Source organism: Myotis myotis, unplaced genomic scaffold (assembly GCF_014108235.1).
Source record: "Myotis myotis isolate mMyoMyo1 unplaced genomic scaffold, mMyoMyo1.p scaffold_m19_p_11, whole genome shotgun sequence".
NCBI lineage: Eukaryota > Metazoa > Chordata > Mammalia > Chiroptera > Vespertilionidae > Myotis > Myotis myotis.
The window spans coordinates 73,888,907-73,915,469 of record NW_023416315.1 but is presented as its reverse complement, the minus strand read 5'-3'; the positions used below and the strand labels follow the sequence as shown (position 1 = coordinate 73,915,469).

At 37.2% G+C, this 26,563-nt stretch overlaps 1 protein-coding gene and 1 pseudogene across 4 annotated transcripts in view; one reads left to right on the top strand and one right to left on the bottom strand.

Annotated features, from left to right (window-relative positions):
* The window catches only part of TFEC (transcription factor EC), an 84,796-nt gene extending 58,682 nt beyond the window's left edge, over nucleotides 1–26,114 (bottom strand). For 2 of the 4 annotated variants that reach the window (XM_036328917.1, XM_036328920.1), the window contains exon 1: nucleotides 26,013–26,114. In XM_036328917.1, coding sequence (XP_036184810.1) covers nucleotides 26,013–26,096 — 84 coding nt within the window. In that variant the 5' untranslated portion in view covers nucleotides 26,097–26,114. Of the gene's footprint in view, nucleotides 1–15,390; nucleotides 15,569–21,405; nucleotides 21,597–26,012 lie in introns of all 4 variants that reach the window. The other 2 variants (XM_036328919.1, XM_036328918.1) reach the window with 2 other exon arrangements.
* LOC118666485 lies at nucleotides 8,364–9,649 on the top strand (annotated as a pseudogene).
* Nucleotides 26,115–26,563: the final 449 nt, after the last annotated feature.

The following is a 26,563-nucleotide window of genomic DNA, read 5'->3' as shown; positions in this document are numbered from 1 at the left end:
TTGCACTCCACAAGCACTCATATTTGCACTGGAAAGTCTAAGCTTCCCTTGTAAATCTCTTACAATTAATCCAATTCCATCTACTGTATTGATTTGTTTTGTTTATGTTAGTATCTCAGTAAAATTACTGTTTTATACCTTTAAAAGAATTAGATAAAGCAGCAATAACTGTGGTTAATCTAGTCTAATCTGTTTTGGAAGAGTATGTATATTTGGAGTTTTTAACCATACATGTCAATCAAGAATCACATCAAGACTGACCAGCTCATGTTGGCTTCAAAATAATACAAGAGCCATGCACACACTAATGTCAACTGGCAACATCAATAACCAGAATAAGTTAATACAAAACATGATAAAATCTTAAGCCACAATGCTGTAATATATATTTGACATTGTGTGCACAGATTTAGCATTCATTAGTTCTATAAATATTTTTGAGTGCCTACCATACATTAGGTTTTATGTTACTGTTTAAACTTTCAGAAAAAATTATGAAAAAACAGACATAATCTAGTCTTCAAAGAGTCTATTAGGAGATATAGATAATTAAACATATAATTATAATACAATGTAATAAACCCGATGACATCAAAAGTTCTCACAAAATCAAGCAGAAAGACCTAGATAAAAATGGGAACAAATCATTCAGATAATAGTCATTTTCTGAAAAAAAGTCAGTTTCCGCTACTAATTTTACTAGTTCATTTGCTTAACCAATATATGCATGCCTATACATGCTAGCCACTTGGGTTGGTAATTATGGTGAGCAAAGTCAAGCACGGTGAGCAAAGTCTCTCTCCTCACATAGCTCATGGAGAGGTGAAAGAGACAGATTTGTAATCAAAAAATCACTCAAATGACTATACATGTTCAAGTGCTACACATGACAGGAAGTATGAGCATGTAGAAAAAGATTAGGCAGAAGTCAGGGGTAAGTTTCCTGAGGAAGGAACGGTAGGGCTGAATCTGGAGTATGACAGGAAGCAACAAGAGGGAGGGTATAGAAAAAGCATTCCAGGGAAGTGGGGCAGCACATGCAAAACCCTGGTGGGAGGAAGCGAGATGAGAAAAATGCACGGAAAGGAAATAATGGGAGTAGAGCAGAGAGATTATGATGTGCTATGAAGTGGGTAAGCAGTAGGACAAGGCCATGAAATTCTTTAAGTACAGAAAGGTGACTTATTTTTCTTTATCATAAGGACGGGGACATAGTAGTTTGGTTGGGTGAATGTTAGGGGTGCAAAATGATAAAGTCCAGGAAAGAAACAAGAGCTGCTTGTCCTAGGTCCATGTGATCAGGGAAAAGTGGTCACATGGAAACAAGCAGCTGGATTCCACGGATGTTAGAAATTGATTAAGAAATGATACCTGAGTTTTTTGGCTTAAGTAGCTGAATGGATAGTTTTGCCAATAGAGAAGACTGGGAGAGAGAATTGTAAGTTTGATTTTATACATTGAGTTTGTGATATTTCAAAGGTGGTCAAGAGGGTATGTGAAGGGGGTAGCTGGGTCTGGAAATCAGAAGTAAGGTATGGGCTGTGGATACAACTTATGTAACATCTATAGTTAGGTGATAACTGATGAGATGATAATTAGAGGATGTACAAAATTATAAGAGGAGAGGCCTGGAACAAAACAGGAGAGATTCCCAAGTTCTAATTACATTTAGGAAAATCTATTGTGATTTTAAACTCTCTTTTCCCCTAGGTTCCATTGATGAGTTTCACACATTTTGCAAAATGCTTATTTGAAGTTTGTGTGTGTTACATTGTCAGGTAAATACCAGAAGGAGTCAATGGGGTGAAAAGGGGGACATCTGTAATACTTTCAGCAGTGAAGGTAAATTTAAAAAAAGAATAGTCTACTAAATAAGACATTTCACTAAATGTCTAAAAAAATTAAGTATGTATGAAAAGTTTAATTTCAAAAAACAGTTTTCTATCTGCATTGCTGTAAATTTATACTGAAAAGCCCAGTAAGTGTGTGCATTTACCAGTCACCTCCAGTAAATAAATGCCCAGGGCTGGGGCATGGTTCAGTGCACGTGGGAACATTGGAGGGTGGGTTAAAACTGCTGCAGAGGAATCTCAGAGGGAAGGGGGAGGGAGGTGGGAAGAGATGAACCAAAGTACATATATGCATATATGTGTAACCCATGGATACAGAATAGTATGGTAGGCCTAGAGGGGGTGGGTGCCAGGTGGAGGGGACCAATGGGGCAGGAGGGGATGTCAGTAATACTTTCAACAATAAAGATTAATTAAAGAAAAAAACTGCTGCAGAAAGTCACACCTCTGGACAACAGAACCAGTTACCACAGGTGATGTGGTGTGATCACGTACTAATCATTAGCTGAACATTGATTACCAATGGTCACTCTTGGATTTAAATATGTAGAATATGTAGACTATAGTTGTCAATATCTAATATTTATGTCAGGAGAATTACGACACTGTTTTTTCCAACATATGGCCTATTCACTAAAATCTGTTAAAATAGCAGTGAATTAATAACAAAAAGTAACTAGTTAATTTCATTATAAACAAATCTTGGCATATTAAAATTAACAGGGTGTTAATTTTCACATGTGACATATGGACCAGAAATTTTGTCTGTTAAATTCAAAGCCTATTAAATCAAGGTCCAAAAAATTGAGGGTTAATGTATGTTAACTTGAGGGTTAACATATGCTATATGCTTTGCATATATTTTTTTTCATTTAACCTTATAATATCATAAATAAAAGACTCAAGTGGGTCATCACTAGATTTTAAACTAGTGCAATATATAATTGCTTGTTATTTTCCAAAAATATTATGTATTAAAATTCAAATTTAAATTTTAATACATAATATTTTTCAATAAAATTTCTTGATAATATATAAAGAACTAATGAGATGAAGATATATCCTTTCCAGCCCTAGCTGGTGTTGCTCAGGGGATAGAGCATTGGCCTGCGGACCAAGGCGTCCCAGGTTCAATTCCAGTCAAGGGTATGTACCTTGGTTGCAGGCTCCTCCCTGGCTTGGGCCCTGGTCAGGTCATGTGCAGGAGGCAAGCAATCGATGTGTTTCTCGCACATCGAAATTTCTCTCTGTCTTTCCCTCTCTCTTCCACTCTCTCTGAAAATATATCCACAGGTGAGGATTAAAAAAAAAAAGATATGTCCTTTCCAAGTCAATAAACCAATTCTATGATGGAAAAAAATGTATTGTTCCATTATTTAAGAATAAATTATCCAGGTATAACATTATATTTTGTGTTATTAGTTGTATTTGCTGCCAATAGCTACATTTAAATAAGTTAATACTACCATTTATATGCTTTTTTAGGAGTTTCTCACACAACTCAATTGTTTCCTATAAGTATGGAAATGCACAAGTTAATTACTTAAGCTAGATTCAGTAAAATTTCTTAAATATTTTTTCATGAAGATGTTTAGCTGACTGAAATAATGTTTAAGCATTAATATTTATTATGACTATTTTTATAAAACAAAAGACATTTTGCTTCAGAAATCAACAATTACATTTAAATGATGCTTTATACTTTACAGTTACTTTCAACTTAAAACATAGCTCTCATGAAATGTTTGAATGTATTATTTTTTCATCCTCGGTATAGTAACCTTTTGATATTATTTTCATTATGAAGTTGTGAATGTTCTTTCAAGGATGCAAAGAATAAAGGAGAAACAAGACAGAATTTTTTAAAAGGTCATAAATCAAATATCTTGGAAAGTCATCAACTGCATTTTTTTTTAATTCCCATGTTCTAAAATAGAACCAAAGCCATTCATAAGGACAAGTGGGATAAAAATCAAAACTCCCTACAATTCTTGCCATCTCTTGTATCATCCTGTTACTAACACATTGTATTTTTCCTTTTTAATTATATTTTGAGGGTTAGATTTGGCAAATTATCAACATACACAGACCTTATAAAAGAAAGAAAGTGGGCAATTAATGTGGTTAAATTTATAATGAAATTCATACAAGACTTTGTAAAAATAAAAAAGAATTATAAATGTTTATTTCTCAAAAATTTTCTAAACACTTCAAATGGCTTTATACTATCTTAGACTTGAAAACTTTTAAAATATTTTATCTACTTTATGAGTTGATATATGATCATCAATTAATGAAGTCATTTTTATCATAATAAAATGTCATCATTAGAACTGCAGAATTCCAGTCTAACCATTTTCTAAAGAATATGATTGGGGGTATTTTAGGTAGTTAAATATTAAAATGATCTAGCAGAAATTAAACATTGAAATTATTCATTTTGATTGACAAACTGAGGAAAATGGCTTTGTTACATAAGTGCATGTCTATCAATCAGTTTTTGTAGATATTACTTTCATTTCTCAGTAGGAAAATGTAAAATTTATATTCTCTTTATTTTATTTAACTAGTAAATATGATGATTTTTGGCTCTCTATGTTCTAAATGTACCTGTTATTACATTATCTCCATTAATCAAATTCTTCAAGTGATTGTGTGTTCTTGTAGGAAAGGCCTTCAGTTATATCATTGTTTTAGTTTTACCTTACCCTTGTCACTGAAGAACAATGCTCTTTTATAATAAAAAAAAAACATGCTTCTGCTTTAATTTTTTTTATCATTACAGAAAGTACATTGCCATGAAACATTAATTCATCAAGAAGACTGATCACATGACCTCATGGACTAGTTGAAAGCTCAGAATGCAAAATCATAGTAGCCACAATCACAGGTTGAATCAAACATCCCAATGATTTGAGTAAGGACTGTTCTCTTCATTTCATGGATGAAGAAACTGAAGCTCAAACAGATTATCTGACTTCCTCACAATTATACAGGCAAAAAGTGAACTCAGCTTCTTGTCCTTTGATTACAAATAGGTTCAACTGCAAGTTATTTATTATTCGTTGACAAGAAAAATAAAACTTAACTCCATCCCCCACTATTTGAAAAAAAAAAGTGTTCTATATTCAAATACAAATATGAACCAACCACCTGTACTCTCTGGTGGAAAAACCTTGGAGTTGCCTCCCCACTCTTAATGTAGTTTTACTTGATTCACTTATGATTTTTTTTTGTTTTATTTTGTGTTTTATTTCATCTGTCTGGTAACCATCATATGCTGCAAGATCTGAGATCTCCCTATAGTATGGGACATCGCTACAATCAAAACCTACCATCAGAAAATATTAACTCTAGATTCGTCTTTCTTTAAGGTGCTTTGTTCCACTTTAGTCTCTGGATGTATGTATTAAATGTGCACTGAAGAGTCCTAGCCCCTTTTCCCAGGGGAAATTTTAGTTTCCTTATACCATTGCTGTTGTTTTTGAGTTTCTTTCCTAAGAATCTCTAACTCCTTTTCACAAGAGAGAAAGGGTGGATGGGGAAGGAGGTGAAGGGAGAAAGTATTATTTTCAGCTTGGCTTGTTCTATATAAATATCATGTCTATTGTATTTAGTATTTTTTAACTTCTTGCTCTCAGGGATACATTTAAGAAATGAACAAATGCCTATAAAAAGGTAGCAAGAATTGTAATAACAAAATGTTATTAGTAAGAACTTTCTCTTGTGTCAATTACTTTTGAGAAATAAAAAAAAAACCAACCTGGTAGGTAATAGTGTAGCTTTGGAATATGTGGAAAGTATTTTACTGTAACTTCAGAGGTGAAAATCCAGGATTCTATTTTCCATATAATTTTAGCAGACTAACCAATTAAAATAAGACTTTTTTATTGAAAACTAAAAGGAGAAAACAAAAATGTATTATAACATATTTTAGTTTGTTAAACTTTTATCAATTATTTACAATTATTCTGTGGTAGTTAAAATAATGCCTTCCTCAACAAAGATGTCTGCACAGTAATACTCCCACCTGTGGCTATGTGAGCTTACATTATGAAAGGGGCTCTGTGCGTGTGATGAAATTGAGGAGTTTTAGATGGAGAGATTATTTTGTATTATCTGGATGGGCCCAATGTAATGTCTGGGAGGGCCCTCATTAGAGAGAGACAAGAGGGTCAGAATTGGACAGGAGGAGCGTGGCTCTGGAAGCAGAGGCCACAGTGATACACAGGGAGCCAAGGAACTGGGCGGCCTCTGGGAGCTGGAAAAGGCGAGGAAAAGGTTCTCTCCCAGAACCTCCCGAAAGAAACTAAGCCCTAGTGCTACTTTGATTTCAGCTCCGTGAAAAATATTGCAGAGTTCTGCCCTCTAAATACGGTAACGTGCGTCATTTTCAGTCTAAGGTTGTGGAATTTTATTGCAGCGGCAACAGAAAACTAATATGTATGTACTCCTTTTTAATTTGATTCCAAGTTCTATTTTCTCATTCTTGTAGCAGTAAGAATTTTGTTGATGGCTTTTAAGAAACAGCCGGCATGGAAATGATGGCAGTATGAGGTTTCCCTATCATAGCTGAAGAAAATCCTAACAGAGGTCAGTCCTCTAAATCTAACACCTTTAACTTCTCAAGACTATTAAAATAGTCCAGTAAAAGAAGTTATAAAAGCAAAATGTTCTTCTTCCCTTCTTTTCTACATTCCTCTGTTCCTTTCTTTCTCTTTTTCCCTTTCTTTCTTTCTTTCTTTCTTTCTTTCTTTCTTTCTTTCTTTCTTTCTTTCTCTTTCTCTCTCTCTTTCTTTCTTTCTTTCATTTTTCTTTTGTTCACCTTTCTTTCTTTCTTTCTTTCTTTCTTTCTCTCTCTCTCTCTTTCTTTCTTTCTCTTTTAGTATAATCTCAAGAAAGTATAGGTGAGGGCAGATGAAAATGGAAAACTAGACAGAAGTCAGCTCATAAAGAGGAATAAATATCACCCTAAGCTTATAGCCCTGATGTACCATAAAATGCTTTTAACAGGATGGTAACATGATCAACTAGTATTTCAGAAATATCTCTCAGGCAACAATATAGAGCCTGAATTATGGAAAAACCAGACTGGGTGCAAAAAGTATATTTAGGAGTTTTCATTAATATTTCAGGAGAGAAGAAAAAGGGTCCAAGTTAAGTCAATAGTATTTAATATTGAAAAGATAGGTCAAATATTACCCTTGATATAGAGGAATTATATATATGACTTCTGATTCATTTATCCATATAGTGAAGAGGGAAAAAGGGTCACATAAAATGCTTAAGTATGAAAGGGGAACTGGTGAAGAAGATGGCAGTTACCAAAATAAGGAATTGAGGCAAAGTTTTAATGAAAAGATTATAATTTCAATGAAATCTGGGTGTCTCCCAGGACAGAGATCTGGTAAACAGTTAAATGTGTGGATTTAGAAATACAGATTTGGTTGCCAGCTTAGAAGAAGTCTTGAATCAGGGTTTTAGATCAAGCTACACAGGATGAAGAATTAAAATTAAAAAGATAAAATAGGAAGTAAAGACCTCTGAGAAACACCAACATGCAATACACAGGAAAGACTAAAGGAATCTCAAAAATAATATTTAAAAAATTAGTACAGAGTGACATGACAAAGACAAAACAAGGAAGAAAGAAGTGGTTAAAAAGCCCAGTGCTACAGGGATGCGGGAAGAGAAAGCGCAGAAAATATTGCTGACGGACTGGGGAATAATTGGGTCACTGATGCTCCTCGGGAGAATGCTCTCAGAGGCTGGTGAGAATGGCAGTCAGCCTGCAGGGACAGGAGGGGCATTGGGAATTGTAAATAAGAAGACGGAGGGTGGCGGGGAGGGGGGAGCTCAGCACTTGCACGTTTTCTTCTCTCTCCACACTCTCTCAGAGGAAGCATCTGTTCGCATGATTTCAAACACCTGCTACATGCCTGACTCCCAAAGCTGCATTTCTGTTCAGATGGCCCACGAGGATGGACCCTGGAACACAGTGGCTTGAGAAGTGAATTGGAGGTGCCGCAAGGCTCCTCACTACGCACTGTCTCTCTTCTTCTCACTGTGGCTGATGTCATCTATTCCCACAGCTTAAATACAATTTACACACTAACAGAATATAAATCCTAAATTTTCCTTCTTTGCAGGTTCAGCTTTATATATATTAGAGGGAGAGGAACATACACACACATACACACACACACACGCGCGAGAGAGAGAGAGAGAGAGAGAGAGAGAGAGAGAGAGAGAGAGAGAGAGGAGAGAGAGAGAGAGAGAGAGAGAGAGAGAGATTACTCACAAATATCTCGAAATTTAAAATTTATATGCCCAAATACTCATGATTATTCCCTCAAAACCTGTTTCTCCCCAGTCTTTAGTTAATGGCATCATTATTCATCCAATTTCTCATCTCAGAAATTGGATAGTCTTCCTTGTATCTTTTCTTTTCCTCACCCACAACGTATTATCCGCCCTGTCCATGCTAGCTCCCAAAGGTATGGCAAATGGAGTGTGGCCTTCTCCTCTCCCCGCCATGGCGTGTGCTCATCCACTGATACCTGTGTACTCTGAAAAGGGGGAAACATCTGGCAAAAATGTCACTTTGCCTGCTGTGTTTCAGGCTCCCATTCCACCAGATGTTGAGAACTTCCTTCACACCAACTTGTGCAAAAACAATAGACCAGCCCTATGCTGTCAGTGAATTGGCAGCGCATCGAACCAGTGCCGAGTCCTGGGGTCCTGGCAGAGCTGTGGCTCAAATTCCCAGAGTCTGAGGTGGTGGAACTCATCGTTCTGGCCAGGATGCTTTTGGAAATATGTGTCGTGGGGGCCACATGTTTGCACCAACCAAAACCTGGCACCCTTGGCACCACAGAGTAAACACAACACAGAGACGATATGCCATCTGCTCTGCCCTGGCTGTCTCAGCCTTCCCAGCACTGGTCATGTCTAAAGGTCACTGCATTGAGGAAGTTCCTGAACTTCCTTTGGTGGTTGAAGATAAAGTAGAAGGCTACAAGAAAACCAAGGAGGCTGTTTTGCTTCTTAAGAAACTTAAGGCCTGGAATGATACAAAAAAAGGCCTGTGCCTCTCAGTGAATGAGGGTTGGCAAGGGCAAAATGAGAAACTGTGGTCGTATCCAGCGCAGGGGACCTTGCATCATCTATAATGAGGACAATGTATCATCAAAGCCTTCAGAAACAGCCCTGGAATTACTCTGCTTAATGTCAGCAAACTGAACATTTTGAAACTTGCACCTGGAGGGCATGTGGGCCGTTTCTGCATTTGGACTGAAAGTGCTTGCCGCAAGTTAGATGAGCTGTGTGGCACTTGGCATAGAGCTGCCTCCATCAAGAGTAACTACAGCCTTCCCATGCACAAGATGCTCAGTACAGACCTGAGCAGAATCTTGAAAAGCCCAGAAATCCAAAGGGCCCTCTGAGTACCACGCAAGAAGATTCACCGCAGAGTCCTGAAGAAGAATCCACTGAAAAGCCTGAGGATCATGTTGAAGCTAAATCCATAGGCAAAGACCATGCGCCGGAACACCATTCTTCGCCAGGCCAAGAGCCACAAGCTGCGGGTGGATAAGCAGCAGCAGCACTGGAACCCAATCAGATGAGAAGGGGGTTCCAGGCCAGAAGCCTACGTTTGGGGAGAAAGGAGAGAAGGCTGTTGGCTTAAGAAGCAGAAGAAGCCTCTGGTGGGGAAAAAGGCTACAGCCACCAAGAAATCAGCCGCTGAGAAGAAGCCCACAGAAAAGAAACCCACCACAGAAAAGAGACCTGTGGCATAAACTTAAATTTGTTTCTTCCATAACAGTCAAATCACTGTGGACAGATAATTTTGAATAAAAGTATGATCAAAGGCAATGAGAAAAAAGAAGTATCGCAAATGAATTTACCTTTATTGTTACTACCAGAGCTCTAGTCCAAACCACCATCGTCCCTAACTGTAAGTCCTCTGCTGCTGATCTTCCAGCACCCTCCGTTGCTGTCCTCAACTGTTCTTTTTTTAGATTATTTTATTTTAAAATACAAAAAAAAATACCAAAAACATTTTGTCTTTTGGTTTTAATATCCCTTTATGTGTTTTTTTTTAATTTATCTTTTTTATTGTTCCCTTTATTCCCATAACCCCCATCCTCCCTACTCCTGTCCCCTCCCTAGGCCTTCACCCACTATTGTCTGTGTCCCTGGTTATGTATATATGCATATAAGTTCTTTGGTTGATCTCTCCCCTCCTCTCCCTCCAACACACTTCCCTCTAAAGATCCTCTGTCTGTTCCATGCTTCCATGTCTCTGGTCTATTTTGTTTGTCAGTTTATTTTGTTCATTAGATTCTACATATAAATGAGATCATGTGATATTTGTCTTTCTCTGACTGGCTTATTTCACTTAACATAATATTTTTAGGTCTTTCTGCGCTGTCTCAAAGGTAAGAGATCCTTCTCAATAAATCAACAAACAAGTGCTGGTGAATCCTCACTCGTTGTAGAGAAAAGGGAACCCGAGTGCACTGCTGGTAGGAGTGCAGACTGGTGCAGCCACTGTGGAAAACAGTGTGGAGTGTCCTCAAAAAATCAAAAATGGAACTGCCATTTCACTCAGTAATCCCACTTCTAGGAATATATCCTAAGAATCCTGACACACCATCAGAAAGAATGTATGCACCCCTATGTTCATAGCAGAGCAATTTACAATAGCTAAGATCTGGAAACAGCCCAAGTGCCCATCAACAGATGAGTGGATAAAAAGGGGGTGGGTATATTTACACCATGGAATATTATGCAGCTGTAAAAAAAAAAAAAAGGAATCTCAACTCTTCTTCATATATCTTCAGAATCGACTTTTAGAATCATAAAATGTCTTCTCTTCCCTTCTGCTTAACATCTTTCAATTGCTTCTCATTTCATCTAGAATAAAATCCAGTTTGCTTGTTCTGGCCTACAAGATGGACAGGTGACTCCCTGCCTATCCAACTTCATCTCAAATCACTCTCCCTGGTGCTCACTTGAACTAGCCACATGGACTTTTATTTTTAGTTAATGTAACAAAATGAACACTATGCTCCCCCCACCCCATTTATCCTCCAGACACACCTTTTTTTTTCATGCCTGGAATGTCTTTTTCTTGGGTTCTTTGAAAGACTGACTTCTAATCTCTCAAGACTTGATTATAAAGTCTCCTGACTACTTTGTTTAAATGGATCCTTCCCTAATATTTTCCATTTCTAAATCCTTTGCGGTGTTCACATTGTTCTAATTATTCATATGTCATTATTTGTTACCTATGTTACCAACTACATTCTAAGCTTGTTTAGGACAAAGAAATTGTCTCTTTCACTTATAATTAGACATCCTGTATTGTTCATAGCACCTAGTATATGGCAGGTTCTAAATAAATATTTTTGAAACAAACAAATGAGTGAATGAGAAAAAAAACAAAAACAATGGTGATTACAACACATTGGATGCTTACTTTATGCCAAGAACTATTCTAAGCATTTTACATGTATTACTTTTTTAATTTTTCTCAACAATCCTATGGAGTAAGAACGATTCTCATTCTAATTTTAATGTTGAAAATACTGAAGCAAAGAGAAGGTAAGTAATATGTCAAAGGACACATAGCTAGTAGTGCCAAGATTTGAACCTAGGAAGTGTACTTCCAGAGTTTATACTCTTAATCAGCTTTAAAAATTTTGGAGTGCTTGACCATAAAATGAGAAGTCTTGGGGGACTTTACATATCATAGATAGCTCTGGGGTTAGAGAGTGTTGTTTTGTTTTGGTGTGTGTGTGTGTGTGTGTGTGTGTGTGTGTTTGTGTAGAGACTTCATGTTTGTTTTTTTATTGCTTAAAGTATTACAAAGGGTATTACATATGTGTCCATTTTATCCCTCCGCCCTAGACAGTCCCCTAGCCTCCCCTATCCCCCAGTGTCTTATGTCCATTGGTTATGCTTATATGCATGCATACAAGTCCTTTAGTTGATCTCTTACCCCCCTACCTCCTGCCCCCCAACCCTCCCCGGCCTTCCTGCTGCAGTTTGACAATCTGTTTGAGGCAGCTCTGCCTCTGTATCTATTATTGTTCAAAAGTTTATACTGGTCTCTAGAGACTTCATGTTTACATGTACAGGGTAACATTTAATTGAGGAGAGAGAGGTAGTAGATATAAGCAAGAAAGAATGACTGATTAAGTAGGTGAATGAAAAATAGGTGTTGAGTGGGATCTAAAGCAGAGGACCTAGTTTTGACAAAAGCATCTTCTTTCTATGAAACGGGAAAAGAATGTGTTTTAATAAAGATATTTTTAGATTTCTGAGGAGGGAATTGAAAATATTTTCTTTCTAAATTAGATTTTCTCAGTAAACTTATAGGCAAATTCATCTGCTGAGGGTGTGGACAGAAGTGATGAGATATAAATTTGGATGAGAGACATAAAGTGTACAAAACCTACTAAATGGAATAGAAGAGAAGAGGAAGGTCCCACTAAAACTGAAGATCACTAATTTGTAAAGTCCTCAATCTGCATATTGTCCTGGACTGTTTTCTTTGACAGCTGCCTGGAGGCTGAGCTAAGAGGCTGCGCTGAACAAGGATTATCAGGTATGACAGACAAAAATGGGGCAAGAAGGGACTCTATCTACTTGTGCGAACTTACTGGGATGAGTGGGGCAAAGGCTGGATGTGAAAGGGAACAAAGACCAAAAGGTGAGAAAATTGAATAGTCAGTGGATTAACAGACTCAGTTAAATCAAAGAGAAAGTATAAATAGTGAGAGAGCAAGGGAACGGGAAGGCTGAGAGCTGTGGTCCCAGCCCAGAACACTGGATCCTCTGAAGGCTCCTGTACGTGGGAAACAAGGTGCTTCACAGCCTATCCCCACTGACTTTCTTTTTAAAATCTATTTTTATTGATTTCAAAGAGGAAGGGAGAGAGAGATAGAAACATCAATGATGAGAGAGAATCATTGATTGGCTGCCTCCTGCACGCCCCCACTGGGGACGGAGCCTGCAACCCAGGCATGTGCCCTTGGCCAGAATTGAACCTGGGACCCTTCAGTCCATAGGCTGATGCTCTATCCACTGAGCCAAACAAACTAGGGCCCCATTGACTTTTATAACATTTTTATTCTTCCTTTCAATTGCTCACATGCCTTAATCCTTAGGAAACCATTTGAAATTGTCATAAATATCCATGCTTGTTAATACTGATCACTTTCTTGGTGGTGGCAAAAATTCTGCCATGAAAGGTTTATTGGTAACATGTACTTGTCTATCAACTAGGCTTCCCCTTCTTCATGGCAAATTAGCTCCAAAATTGCAGCTTCAAACATGGTTGTAATCCTCTTCCTTACTGTTCGTAGAATATTTTACAATGACAAAATGTTGGCCATTTTCTTAACTTGAAATATGATGTTTTCAGGAGACTTAAAGACAGTGATGCCTGGCATAAATCATTTTATTTTTTTAAAATATATTTTATTGATTTTTTTTACAGAGAGGAAGGGAGAGGGATAGAGAGTTAGAAACATCAATGAGAGAGAAGCATTGATCAGCTGCCTCCTGCACACTCCCTACTGGGGATGTGCCTGCAACCAAGGTACATGCCCTTGACCAGAATCGAACCCGGGACTCCCAAGTCCGCAGGCTGATGCTCTATCCACTGAGTCAAACCAGCCAGGGCATGATTTTTAAACACTTCCACCATTTTCATTATTTTCACCATCAGTGTCACAGTTGGTGTGTCTTCTCTGTCATTGAAACTGAATTTTTAGATATGCAGCCACAAAATTATAGGGAAGGCAAACAACTGGCATCGAACCCAAAGGCAATAATCAATAAAGTGAATAAGACTTACAGTAAAATGTGTTTTTATACAACATTTTACAATTTACACAGCACTTTCTTATGCGTGGATCCCTTTTATGATCTCATATATCTCATATTTGATCCCTTATGATTGTGATCCCCTATTTAACACTTTTTACTGAAGAGATAATTAAAGTTATTAAAGTAGCACAAAGTTAAAAACCAACTCATCCATGTCTGCTTATCTCTATTTTGGTGTTCTCTTTAACGTGAAAACTATGTTGCCCTAGCTGGTTTGGCTCAGTGGATAGAGTGTCAGCCTTTGGACTTAAGGGTCCTGGGTCTGATTCTGGTCAGGGGCACATACTGGGATTGTAGGCCTGATCCCCAGCAGGGGGCGTACAGAAGGAAGCCAATCAATGATTCTCTCTCATCATTGATGTTTTTATCTCTCTCCCCCTCTCCTTTCCTCTCTGAAATCAATAAAATATATTTTTTAAAGTAAAAACTATGTTAATAATCAGAGTGATAAAAATGGCATACATTGCTGGTGAGTATAGAAATTTTGCTTAGTGTCAGGCACAGAGCTTGGAGCACTACCAGTCTGGCCTCATGTAACCCTCACAACAGTGACGTGAGCAGCATTGTTCTCTAGGCTCTACACATCAGAAAGTGAAGATAACGCAGAGGTTAAGGAGCTCTAAAGCAAAGCAAGGCTTCAAATCTTCACCGGTCTCACAACTGAGATTTTGTTTTTCATCAGAATAATTATTAAAATGAAGCTGTTTCCATTTCAAATTTAAAAAAAAAAATGTCTTTAAATGATAATTCCGAATGCTGAACAGGGAACAATGCAACAGGCAGCAGCATGAGTTGTTGCCAGAGAGGTAAATTTGTACATTTTCATAGCCAAAGGAAATGAACCTTGAGGTGTAAAACATTTGAAGCATCAAGATGATCATTGAAACATTACTAGTAATGATTCTAAAATGTAGTGAACATATAAAATTTTAAATGTATATACCCTGATAGACTCTCTCTAGTATTCTTCAAACTATGGCATGTAATTTGCTTCTTTTACTCAGGTCAAAGGGCTTATTGCTTAAAACAATCATAAAATTACTAAAAAGCAAAAACTTTGAAAGCAAGGCTAAAGTAATTACTATTAATCAAAAATTTAAAAAAATAGAATGATACATCAAGTGATTCTAACACAAAAGAAACTATGACTTTTAAGCAAGCTATTTTGAGAACAGTGCCATGATGTTATTCATTACCTATACTCTGGCCCTAACTTCCATCTAATCATACCATTGAACTCATTTAATAAAAGTACACAGAGTAGCATCTAAGTCTTGCACATGTACAAGACATTTTCATGGAAAAAGTTAGAATTTTAGGAGTGTTGGAAAGCAGCACATGAAAGTCTTTCAAACAATAACAGGATATTTCAAATGATCAATGTAAATGGACTAGGATACCCAACCACTTAGGCCAGACCTTCTAACACTGTGCTTACAGCAGATAACAAGCCTATTATATTCTCCCCATAAATGTGTGAATACATCATTCTCCCCATATTTATAGTGGTGTGTTTGTCTTGCCCAAACTTGGAAGCTTGTTTCAAAGTAAATTTCCTAGGGGAACATAAGCATGGATACATACATGGGCTTGATTTTTAAAAGCAGCTCAAATAATAATGGCAACTAGATTCTCTTACCTCCTCAAAGGTTTTGTTTGCTGTTTTTGTTGTGGTGGTTTCCTTCTCTCAAACTCTTCTTCTAAGAAGAACTATGATTAGTGGCAAGGTCAACTTTTTCTTACCACAAGTCATTCATGACTGGATTGGTAGCCTGATTTCTGAGAAGTCATTTGCTGTCATATGTCTAGCGTCAACCCTTCAGAAGAGGAAGAGGATATGATGCCTTGTTAGTGCTTGCCCAAGTTAGGGTAGAGTTTCAATGTAATTGAACTCTATCTGTGCATAGGGAAATGTGTGATTATTTTTTAGCCTATAAATATATTGCCAGCCCTAGCAAGTGGAAAGACATTTCACTCTAGAAAGACAAATGCTGCAATGTGTCACTTTCAAACTTCTCTCACTGGTCCCAGGAAAATAGGTACAGATTTCAAATAAAGTTATTTAAAGTAAATTCTGGTGTACAGACACCCACGTTCCCCAAAGATAATTTTCCAGATAGATTGTCTCCAGTCAATCTGACCACTTTCACCTGACAGGCAAGCCAGTCAAACAAGCAGTCACAGTGGGCCAAGAATCTGTCAAAATGGTTTGCTTAACTGGTGATTACTTTTTGACTGACTTGAGCAGTCGAGTTAATCAAAACAGTCAAACCAATCTTCGCTCTTCCTGTTTTAGTGGGTATGCCCTGTTTATGTATTTGAAAGGAGTTTTATTAAGTGGCATTGTTTAAAAGAAACAAGTCTAAAAAGTTGTGAGCAAATCGTTTGATAATTAGGGCTCTCTTCAGAATTGGTCCTCAGCTTCAACACTGGGCCAAAAAGTTCACTGGACCTGCCTGAGAGATACAGAGGGAGGCGAGGGGGAGGGACAGGTTAGAGCAAAGCACCATGGGAGCAGGAAGGACCCATATGCCCAGTTCCTAGCATTTCTCGGTTAGAAGGCTGAGACATGTGTCCTGATAAGCGAATCGGCTAGTCATATTTTTTAAGATTATATTAAAGCTCTTAGAAAGAACCTAATGTAGAGTTTGGTGACATAGATGTCACTGTTGATAATGCTTTTCTGTTCTTACTATGAATAGCCTTTTTTGTCAGAAGAAAGATAAGCTTTAAGAATCCCCTTACCTGATTTAAAAATGAGGGTGAGGGCGATTTAATTTCTCAGCTTGCACAAATGACAAGCTTGAATTGCAATTTGATGTCTCAAAAGCATTGTTAGAGCACCAATTGAAATTGCAAGTTTGGGAATCAACCCACATGGCTTCAAACTTGAGCTCCTCACTGACAATCTATGTACCTGTGGGTCGAATATTTCCCTCTCAAAATGTACAGTGAGTGCAATAATACCACTCAATTCCTACGGCTGCCTGATGACTAAATGACTTCATGTGAGCACAGCACTTTTAATAAGGTAGGGTAAGGAGGACTTGCTGTAGGAGGCATCTGACCACAGGAAGAGAGTCCAGCTCAAGTTCACCATAACTGTGAGAGCATCTTGTTCAAATGAAGTATTTTTATAAAGAACTAAACTTCTCAGAACCAAGATGGCGGCATAGGTTAACGCCGGAGTTTGCTGCTTTGAACAACTACTTCAAAAGTGAAACCAAAAAACGGAAGGGACATCACCCAGAACCACAGGAACGCTGGCTGAGTGGAAGTCCTACAACTAGGAGGAAAGAGAAACGCATACAGACACTCAGAGGAGGCGCAGTGCTGAAGTCAAATTCTGAGGTGCGGAGTGCGCGAGCGGGCTGGCGGTGGAGGGCGCGGTTGGCGTTTTCAATCGGGAGGGAGTCGCAGACTCTGAGCTCCAGATCCGGGCGAGTCTTTAGGGACCCAGACTCAAACGGGAGAAGCGGGACTGTCTGGCTTCGGTCAGAGCGAGTGCAGCTTTCTCTCCGAGGTTTGCAGTGGGCGCTGGGACTCAGAGAGGCAGAGCCCCTGGGGACGGGATTGAGAGCCGCCATAACTGCTCTCTCCGGCCCACCCTGTTGATCCTGTGCGACCCGCCCCGCCCAAGCCCTGCACACAGGCATTTGCCGGATAGCCTCAGGCAAAGGCTAGATTAGCACCTCCCTAGAGGGCAGAAGTTCTCTCACTGAAACAGGACAAAATTGTCAATGGAAGATATAGAGTTCAGAACCACACTTTTAAGGTCTCTCAAGAACTGTTTAGAAGCCGCCGATAAACTTAATGAGATCTACAAGAAAACTAATGAGACCCTCGATCTTATATTGGGGAACCAACTAGAAATTAAGCATACACGGACTGAAATAACGAATATTATACAGACTCCCGACAGCAGACCAGAGGAGCGCAAGAATCAAGTCAATGATTTGAAATGCGAGGAAGCAAAAAACACCCAACCGGAAAAGCAAAATGAAAAAAGAATCCAAAAATTCGAGGATAGTGTAAGGAGCCTCTGGGACAGCTTCAAGCGTACCAACATCAGAATTATAGGGGTGCCAGAAGATGAGAGAGAGCAAGATATTGAAAACCTATTTGAAGAAATAATGACAAAAAACTTCCCCCACCTGGTGAAAGAAATGGACTTACAGGTCCAAGAAGCACAGAGAACCCCAAACAAAAGGAATCCAAAGAGGACCACACCAAGACATATCATAATTAAAATGCCAAGAGCAAAAGACAAAGAGAGAATCTTAAAAGCAGCAAGAGAAAGAAACTCAGTTACCTACAAGGGAATACCCATATGACTGTCAGCTGATTTCTCAACAGAAACTTTGCAGGCCAGAAGGGAATGGCAAGAAATATTCAAAGTGATGAATACCAAGAACCTACAACCAAGATTACTTTATCCAGCAAAGCTATCATTCAGAATTGAAGGTCAGATAAAGAGCTTCACAGATAAGGAAAAGCTAAAGGAGTTCATCACCACCAAACCAGGATTATATGAAATGCTGAAAGGTATCCTTTAAGAAGAGGAAGAGGAAGAGGAAGAAAAAGGTAAAGATACAAATTATGAACAACAAATATGCATCTATCAACAAGTGAATCTAAGAATCAAGTGAATAAATAATCTGATGAACAGAATGAACTGTTGATTATAATAGAATCAGGGACATAGAAAGGGAATGGACTCACTATTCCTGGGGGGGAAAGGGGTGTGGGAGATGCGGGAAGAGACTGGACAAAAACAGTGCACCTATGGATGAGGACAGTGGGTGGGGAGTGAGGGCGGAGGGTGGGGCGGGAACTGGGAGGAGGGGAGTTATGGGGGGAAAAAAAAGAGGAACAAATGTAATAATCTGAACAATAAAGATTTAATTAAAAAAAAAAAGAACTAAACTTCTTTTATAGCAGCAACTTCTGTTTGTTTGATCTTGCTGCAATTAATAGTGTCATCATTTAATATCTTTATTATTTATAATAACACAAAGAAGCATGTGTTTCTAGGTCCCCATCTATGCAGACATTGAGCTAGGTGTTTTACCTTCACTGTCACATTTAATAACCATATGCTAGTAACCCAACAAGGTATATCAGGTTTACATGAAGAAACTGAGTTTCAATCACATTACATGAGCAATCTGGGATTAAACAACTGGTTATGACAGAGCTTGTTTTGAAACCTAATCGTCTTGCTTTAAAACCCATGTTCATTCTAATTTACCATGTTTCTAAGAGCCTATATTGTAATAAATTAATAACATATTTCTGGTTCTTCAAGGAAAGAAGAGTAGTTGATATTGCAGTCTTGTGACTTCCTGAACAGAATTTGTCTATCGGACCTCTGAAGGTGTTACAAATAAATCAGAGAAGCCAAAATGATTGAACACTGATCTATCATATTCAGAGCCCATGCTCTTTCCACTATCTATATTGCCACTTCATGTTCCAAAAGAATAAAGCAAAATGTCTGAAATATAAAACTCACATATCTCAAAGGGTGTTGGTGGAGCTGGACAGGATTTCAAAGACTGGTTAATTCAGCAAATACAAAGGAGAATGTCTTGTTAATTTGTTAACTGTTTTTATTGCTTTGAGAGGAGGAGAGGAAAGGAGATGGGTAGAGAGATAGAAACATCAACTCAAGAGAAAAATAGGTATCTGCTGCTTCCTGCATGTACCCCACAGTGGATCAAACCCACAACCCTGGCATGTGCCCTGACCCTGAATCAAACCATGACCTCTCTCGGTTCCTAGATTGCCACTCAATCACTGAACCACACGAGCCGGGCAAATGAAGATGGCTGTAGCATCAATTAATAGCCTTCAAACTATGCAACTGTGGTAACATCAAAACCTTCCACACTATTTCTTGGCTGATTTTTCTGTCATTGGTAGAGGTTGTAATCTGATAATAATGTACAAAAACCCTAAAAACTCTGAAGGAACTTGAATGAATGATAACGAGGAAGAGCCCGAGCTTCCAGCTAACACTCAACATAGGAGAGTATACTCCAATTTATAGGATTAACATCTCAGGAGACTTGCCCTAGGTTAGTTCATCTCTCTGTGATGCCTTAGCCTCTAGATGGAAATAAAAACAGTGAACTCTCTTAAATGTGCCCTACGGTCTGATTAAAGATTGAAAAGGTCTCTAAAAATCTACAGCACTCCCAGGAAAAAATGCTAACTATCATTATCATTATTACACCAAATGCCATAATTTGGTCTCCTCAGATTCCCTTTTTATGTAGATTCCATCAAACTCTGACTTTTGACTTTTTGCCTGTCTGACCAAATCTCCAATGACAAAGCAAAGGGAAATGTTGAGGCAATTAGTGGGAAATGGAAGCAATTAATTCCCTTTTTTAGTGGAGACCTGGCCTCTGTGAACCAGTTTAACCAAAAATAATCAATGACCTTTCTCTGACCAAACTGAAGCAAATCTACTTGATATTTGTCACTAGTTATCCTTCTACTGCTTCAACATTAATGAGTGTCTTCACTCTGCCCCTTTCTTTTATGAATTGGAGCCATCTATTCTGGTCCCTTGTTACCTCTGCAACTGCTATTTTTGCAAATGTAACACAGTCAAAGACCTCATTATCCATACATAAGCCTAGGAACCATTTTTAGCATCGCAGCACTTTCTGATTTTCCCTAACCCTTCTCTCTTGAACTGTTTTCCTTCAGTGGCATAAAGATCGGCTCTGGTTCAAAATGAATGAAAAAGAACAACAAAGATGAAGTTTAAATTTAAAAGTGGGAGGAAAAATGATTGCATAATTTACCTATGTTTAAGCACCACACAGACCTAGATCCAAGTCTCTGCTCCATCACTTCCTCACTGGTCACCTTGGGAAAGTTAAGTATCCTTCAGAACCTCGCCTTTCTGAACAACAGAGATAACAGCTTTTGCCTCAAGGGTATTGTCAGACTCAAAAGAGGTGATACATGTAAAGCCTTTTAGTACCTGACTAGAGCCCAATCAATGTTAGCTATTATCAACTGGTGGAGAACAGAGAAAAGATTTCAGGTAATATCGCTGATACTGATACTGATTAAAACTCTTCTAAGATGACTGCTACCCAAGCAAGTTAGCGTTCACTGCCTCCTATCTATCCCCAGGAGAGGACTTATTAGTTTAGTGTATACATTTATTTTGTAAATTATTTCCTACTAGTGTGTTTTGAAATATCTTTGCTTGCTATTTTGTTGTTGCTGTTTTGTATTTAGAAAACTACAGCGAGTTTTGTCATGCATTTCACTGAGTGTGTCCAAAAGGACTGAATATAAGTGAATTTAGATACTACTTAGTAAACCAGAGTTTCATGTTGAAACAAATTAATTGGCAATACATTTTTAGAAAATATGGAAGAGCAGAGGGGACCTATAAAGTAAAAGAAAAAAACAAAACAAATTAAAGGTTACTTCCCAAATTCATTTTATACTTAATTTTGCTCTGAGAGCTCTGTGCTAAGGTAACATACTTCGAGGTTGTTTTCAGAAGAGGGTATTATGGGAAAAAAGGCCATTAAATAGTAGTTTATGGTTATCCTTCATGCTCTGAAAATCTATCTGAAATGTGAGATCCTGGGTCCCATAAGAAGAAGGAGAGAGGTCCTACCTTTAGGCACTGAGCTGTATTTCCAATCTTAGAGCTCCCATATTCAGCATAAGTTTAGCATCCCAGGAATAAATGCAGCACTGCTCTTCAGGCACAGCAGACCTAACTTTAACACGACTAGATTCTTTCTTCACACTCAGTCCAAATCCCAGTCCTTCGCTCTCCACACAGGATGCTAGATATTAATTTAACTGAAAATATTCAGCAAACACACACACACACACATACACACAAACACACACACAAACATGAGAGAGAGAGAGACAGAGACTTACTCAAAGTCACATGGCAAATTAGCAAGCTAAAAATGCTGAACTGACTTCCTATTTCACAGTGTGTTCTATCAGGACTAAGCCAAACAACCACAAAGAAATGACTAAATCACTTGCAAATATTTGCTTGTTCCACTGCTTTGGGAGTCTTCCATGTTCCATTTAAGTACTTCTTTCTAGAGTGAAAAATGACATAGTCCATCACCTTTGATTTTCTTATGAAATAGGTTCTATCATATTTTTAGTCTTCTTTTCTTGCCAGGGGGACAACCACTTTGCAGAGTACTATCCAGAGACACATGTTTGTCCTTGCTCTCTTACAGAAGATACACTCTATAAATAAAATCTAAAACTAAGGACTCTAGTATGTGTTCCAAATGGACAGAGATATCCCACTGAAACACAGTCAGATCAAGCTACTCCCCTCGTGAAGATCCCAAGCTCCAATCAAAGACCACTGGATGTGCCATGCTTTTTACAACTCCATGCTAGTTTTTGCTTTGATGTCTTTCTCTTGCCCTTTTCTTGCCTAGAAAATAGCTAATTATTTTTCAATATCTACTTCAACCTTCATATTTTTGATGGTTGCAAAACCCCAGACTAATAGCAAATTCGTATACACTTTTTGTAGCACTTTCCAGTTTGATTAATTGGTGAAATGCAATTGCTCCTGGGCAGGTAATATATCTGACATAGCTTATCCTCAAAACCTAGTGTGGCACCTGGTACATGCCTCTACTTATACCTTCAATTTAAGTAAACTTATATAGGCATTAACTAAGTGATTGCTCGAGACAAAATCACACATTTTCTACATTCTCCAGAGGATGAGGTTATCAGTCATCTCATTTGGGCGGACTCCGCCTCTGACTTGTTTCTACACTTACATGTCCACAATAAGCATTCAAAAAGCTAATAAAAAGTGGGGGGGGGGGTTATTTGCAATAAAAACTATCGATGTTTTAAAATTTGAGAGCAGAGAAAAAGTAGAGGAGGTTGATATGATTATGCGAAGAACATATAATAGTAGGTATAGTACTGATGGAATGATAAAAGTATCCATCATTCGAAAAGTGCCTTTCACATGTGAAGGGCAATAATAAGCTACAGAAAAGGAAAAGTGATTAAGTGGAGAGAAACATTCGAGAGTATAACTAAAGGATGATGCCTCTTAGACTACAATTAATTAAGAAATCTAAAAGTTTACCAGAATTTAAAGTCTGATGTTAAAAAAAAATGCTGCTTACAAAACTGTTATAGAACTCAGATTGTTCAGTAGGGTCAAATCCATTTGAATTAGCACACGATCAAAAGAAGCAAAGAGTGTAAACATCTTAGCTGCTGAAAAATTCCCTGAAGACACTTGATGAGATCATTACCTGCCCGATTTTCAATGTAGCCGGCACTGGTCTAAATTTGGGGGGAGTGGGAAAAGATGTTGGAGAGAATGAGTTTTGGCAAGAGGGAGTGGGAAAAGATGTTGGAGAGAATGAGTTTTGGCAAGAGGGAGAAAAGGATATAGCAAAATACATATGAAAGTTCTGGCTCAAATTTTTATCTGGATGGAAATATACCTAAGGGAAGCTGCATATGTTTCAGAACTTAATTTGTTCATGTGCATATGAACTTCTGTATTGGGAACATGTTCACACAATAAGAAATAACAAAGGAACGAAGGGCGGAATGAAAGGATCTCTGGCCAGTGGTAGAAGCTAGAGAGTGAACCACACGCTGTTCTAGTATGCAGGCTGAGGAGGAGTGTTTCAGGAGAGGCAAGAGAAGATTTGAAACATTCTCACATGGTATGACTATGAAGGAGGCATGGGAATCCTTATTAAAACTCAATCTCTGTTTCCTAGACTCTTTGCTTCTTTTATTTGAAATTGTTGTGTAAGAATTTTAAATTCTACTTTGAATTCCACCTATTCTTTTATAACTGAAGAGAGAAAAAAGAAAAGTGAACATCATTAGCCCCAACCTCTCTCTGTATCCTGAGGGCAATTACAAAATCAGAAAGAAGGGCTTTCTCTCCTTGGCCAATCTATGCTTAAAACAGGTCACCTGAGGAAATTCCACATACTACCTTACTATGTCGCTGTTCAATAATGATTCCTCCAGGTTTTCTAACGTTTAATGTAAACTACCTGTAATACATTCTCACACTATTCTAGTTTTGTTGATACAGTTATCTAGGCTTTCTATGCTCCAAAAATAAAATTTAACAGAATCACAAAATTATCTGTCATTCTCTAGGTCTCATAGGCAAAGTAATATTTGCCAGATGTTGATATATTGCCAAACACCTCCACCCCAACCCACAGATTCTGTAACTGGCTGGTAATTCACAACTCTATAAAATAAGAAATACTGTATATTAGTTTCTTGTTATTCATTTTTTTCTATAAGACTACTGTTAAGCTCTTCCCTCATAGGTTATGTTTTTGAGGACATGTGTGATTCTTTCAGCTTTGCTTATACATCCGCTCTATGCCTCACAGATTCTTCTTTCTGACCTTAATAAACATAATCAGTAAAACCTGCATGGGAACTATATTTTGCATTATACATTTGTTTTGTTTTGCCAAATAGTAAAAAAAAAAATTGTGATCTGCTATTTGTGAACATTAACTTTCTGGATCTGTTTTCACTCCATTGCTTAATCTATCTTTTCTTTTTACTATAAAATTAATTAAATTTATCTCCATAAAGAATCTGGCATGTCTAGCTGATTTCATATAATTTTATTTGTAAGTTGACTTATAAAGAATTGAATGATTGCATTTCCACATGTATCATATATTCATTATTTTATCAATAGCTATCATTCCCTTTGAAACATATTTCATTAGTTTGTTTGGAATTACTGGATAAGAATTTTTTTTCAGTTTTTCCTTCCCTTATTTCTTTTGTATAGCTACTTAAACCACTGTTTTCAAATTTATTTTCTATGTCCACTGTGTTAATTACCATAATTTCAAAAAAGTTTACTTATACAGGAAATGTGCATCATATTTAAAGGCCTCATAATTTGTCTTTCTAGAACTTATAACAAACACTGTGCCACAGTCATTAAAATTAAGCTGGCCTTTAAGAAACGTTTTTCAGCTTATTTCATTTTTGACATCAGATCCAAGTTTCAGTTCAACAAAATTTACTCATACATACTTCTTTGGAATGGAACTGAAAATTAAAAATGATTATAATAATAATTAAAACCAAAGAAATAGAAAACATGAAAATTATATATATCCCATTTGCTTTATAGCTAAAAAAAATATTTTTTAATTCTGAGGATGGATATCACAAAGTTTGGCTTCTTTAAGATAGCTTTCACCAAAATAATCAAAGATTTAGTACTAATTCAAAAGCTATTCAAAAGTATAAAACTATGTTCAGATTCATCTAAAATAGAAGTGAAGCAGGACTGCCTGAATAATCTTGATAATGAACTCCATATTCTGTTTCACTTTGCTTTGTTGATACAGTCTGAGCAGGGAAGGATTGTGAAGTTTCTTTCAGTCTCTTTAGGTTTAAATAAAGTTTCTAGTAAGCAACTTACTAATATGTTACCTGAAATGAATTAAAGATGACCTCAGGTTTATTTTTCTCAAAATGTCTATTTCCAATAAAACATTTTAAGACAATATTAAAAGTATGAAATTATTATTCATATAAACAAATATATATAAAATACATGTGCAGATAGGTATGTGTATATATTCATATATATAACTTTCAAGTCTCCACTCCAAGTTTCATTATTATAATTGAAACTATTACTGTAAACAATTATTGCTCTGGAATTCTTCACATCTCCTATACAAACTTTCTGGATCCAAATCTTCATTATAAACCCAAAAGAACATTTAACCCCAGGAAAATACCATATGCTAAAGTGCTATCTGGTGTTATTTCTGCTATGAGCAGTAAAATTTTCCTACATTTAAAAGCCAATGAAAAATATATTGATAAAATATAAACAGAAATTAACATTTACTCATAAAATAATATATAAGATGCCATAAAATGTTAAATTATGTTCCAACTTAATAAATAATTGAGATTATCAAACTAGAAGAAGAAATTGCTTTGGTTATCATGAACTAAAACAGTGATTTCTCCATCTTGTTAACATAAGACATTGAGTTTCAGATATATTTTACCCAAATTACAGCAAACTACAGTTGACTAATATGCTGATGCCTACTGATCATGCAAAATGAAACCACAATTATAAACAAGCCACACATATCAAAGTAAAATAAATATTGATTAGACTCCTTTTCAGCGTTTGTTTAAAGTACAGAAGATTAACTTGCTAGTTTAGTTACCTACCAGCAATGATTGGATTCTATCACTGTTATCACTTCTACAAACAGCACCAAAGTATAACCCCTCTTCCCATAACATAAGCACCATGCCAAAGAGACAACCATAGTAAAAGAACTGATCATGAATAATTTGAAGTGGTTGAAATCCTGTTAGTGGAGGAAAGAGAAAAGAGAAGTGGCTCATTAGGGCATTTCCTGAAACTTGGTTGGGATTTCAGTTAAGGAAGAAGAAATGACACAGCAGTTTCAAGTAAGGGAAGTTCCTTTCTTTATCTAAAGTATGCTACCAAATTGAGAAACAGCACTCTAACAAAACTACTCTAGCACAGTGCAGTGGCCACAGTAAAAGCTCTCATATATTCCATTATTGCCCCATAAGTAACATTTCTGTCCAGAATATACACAAACATTATATGACTGTTATAAAAATGGACGTAAGATTCCACATTTATTGTTAAGCCTCACATTTAACATTTTTTTTAACAAACTGACCCACACCAATTTTCAATTTTAAGAACTGCAGTTTTCTTGCCCTAGCTCAGTGGAGAGAGCATT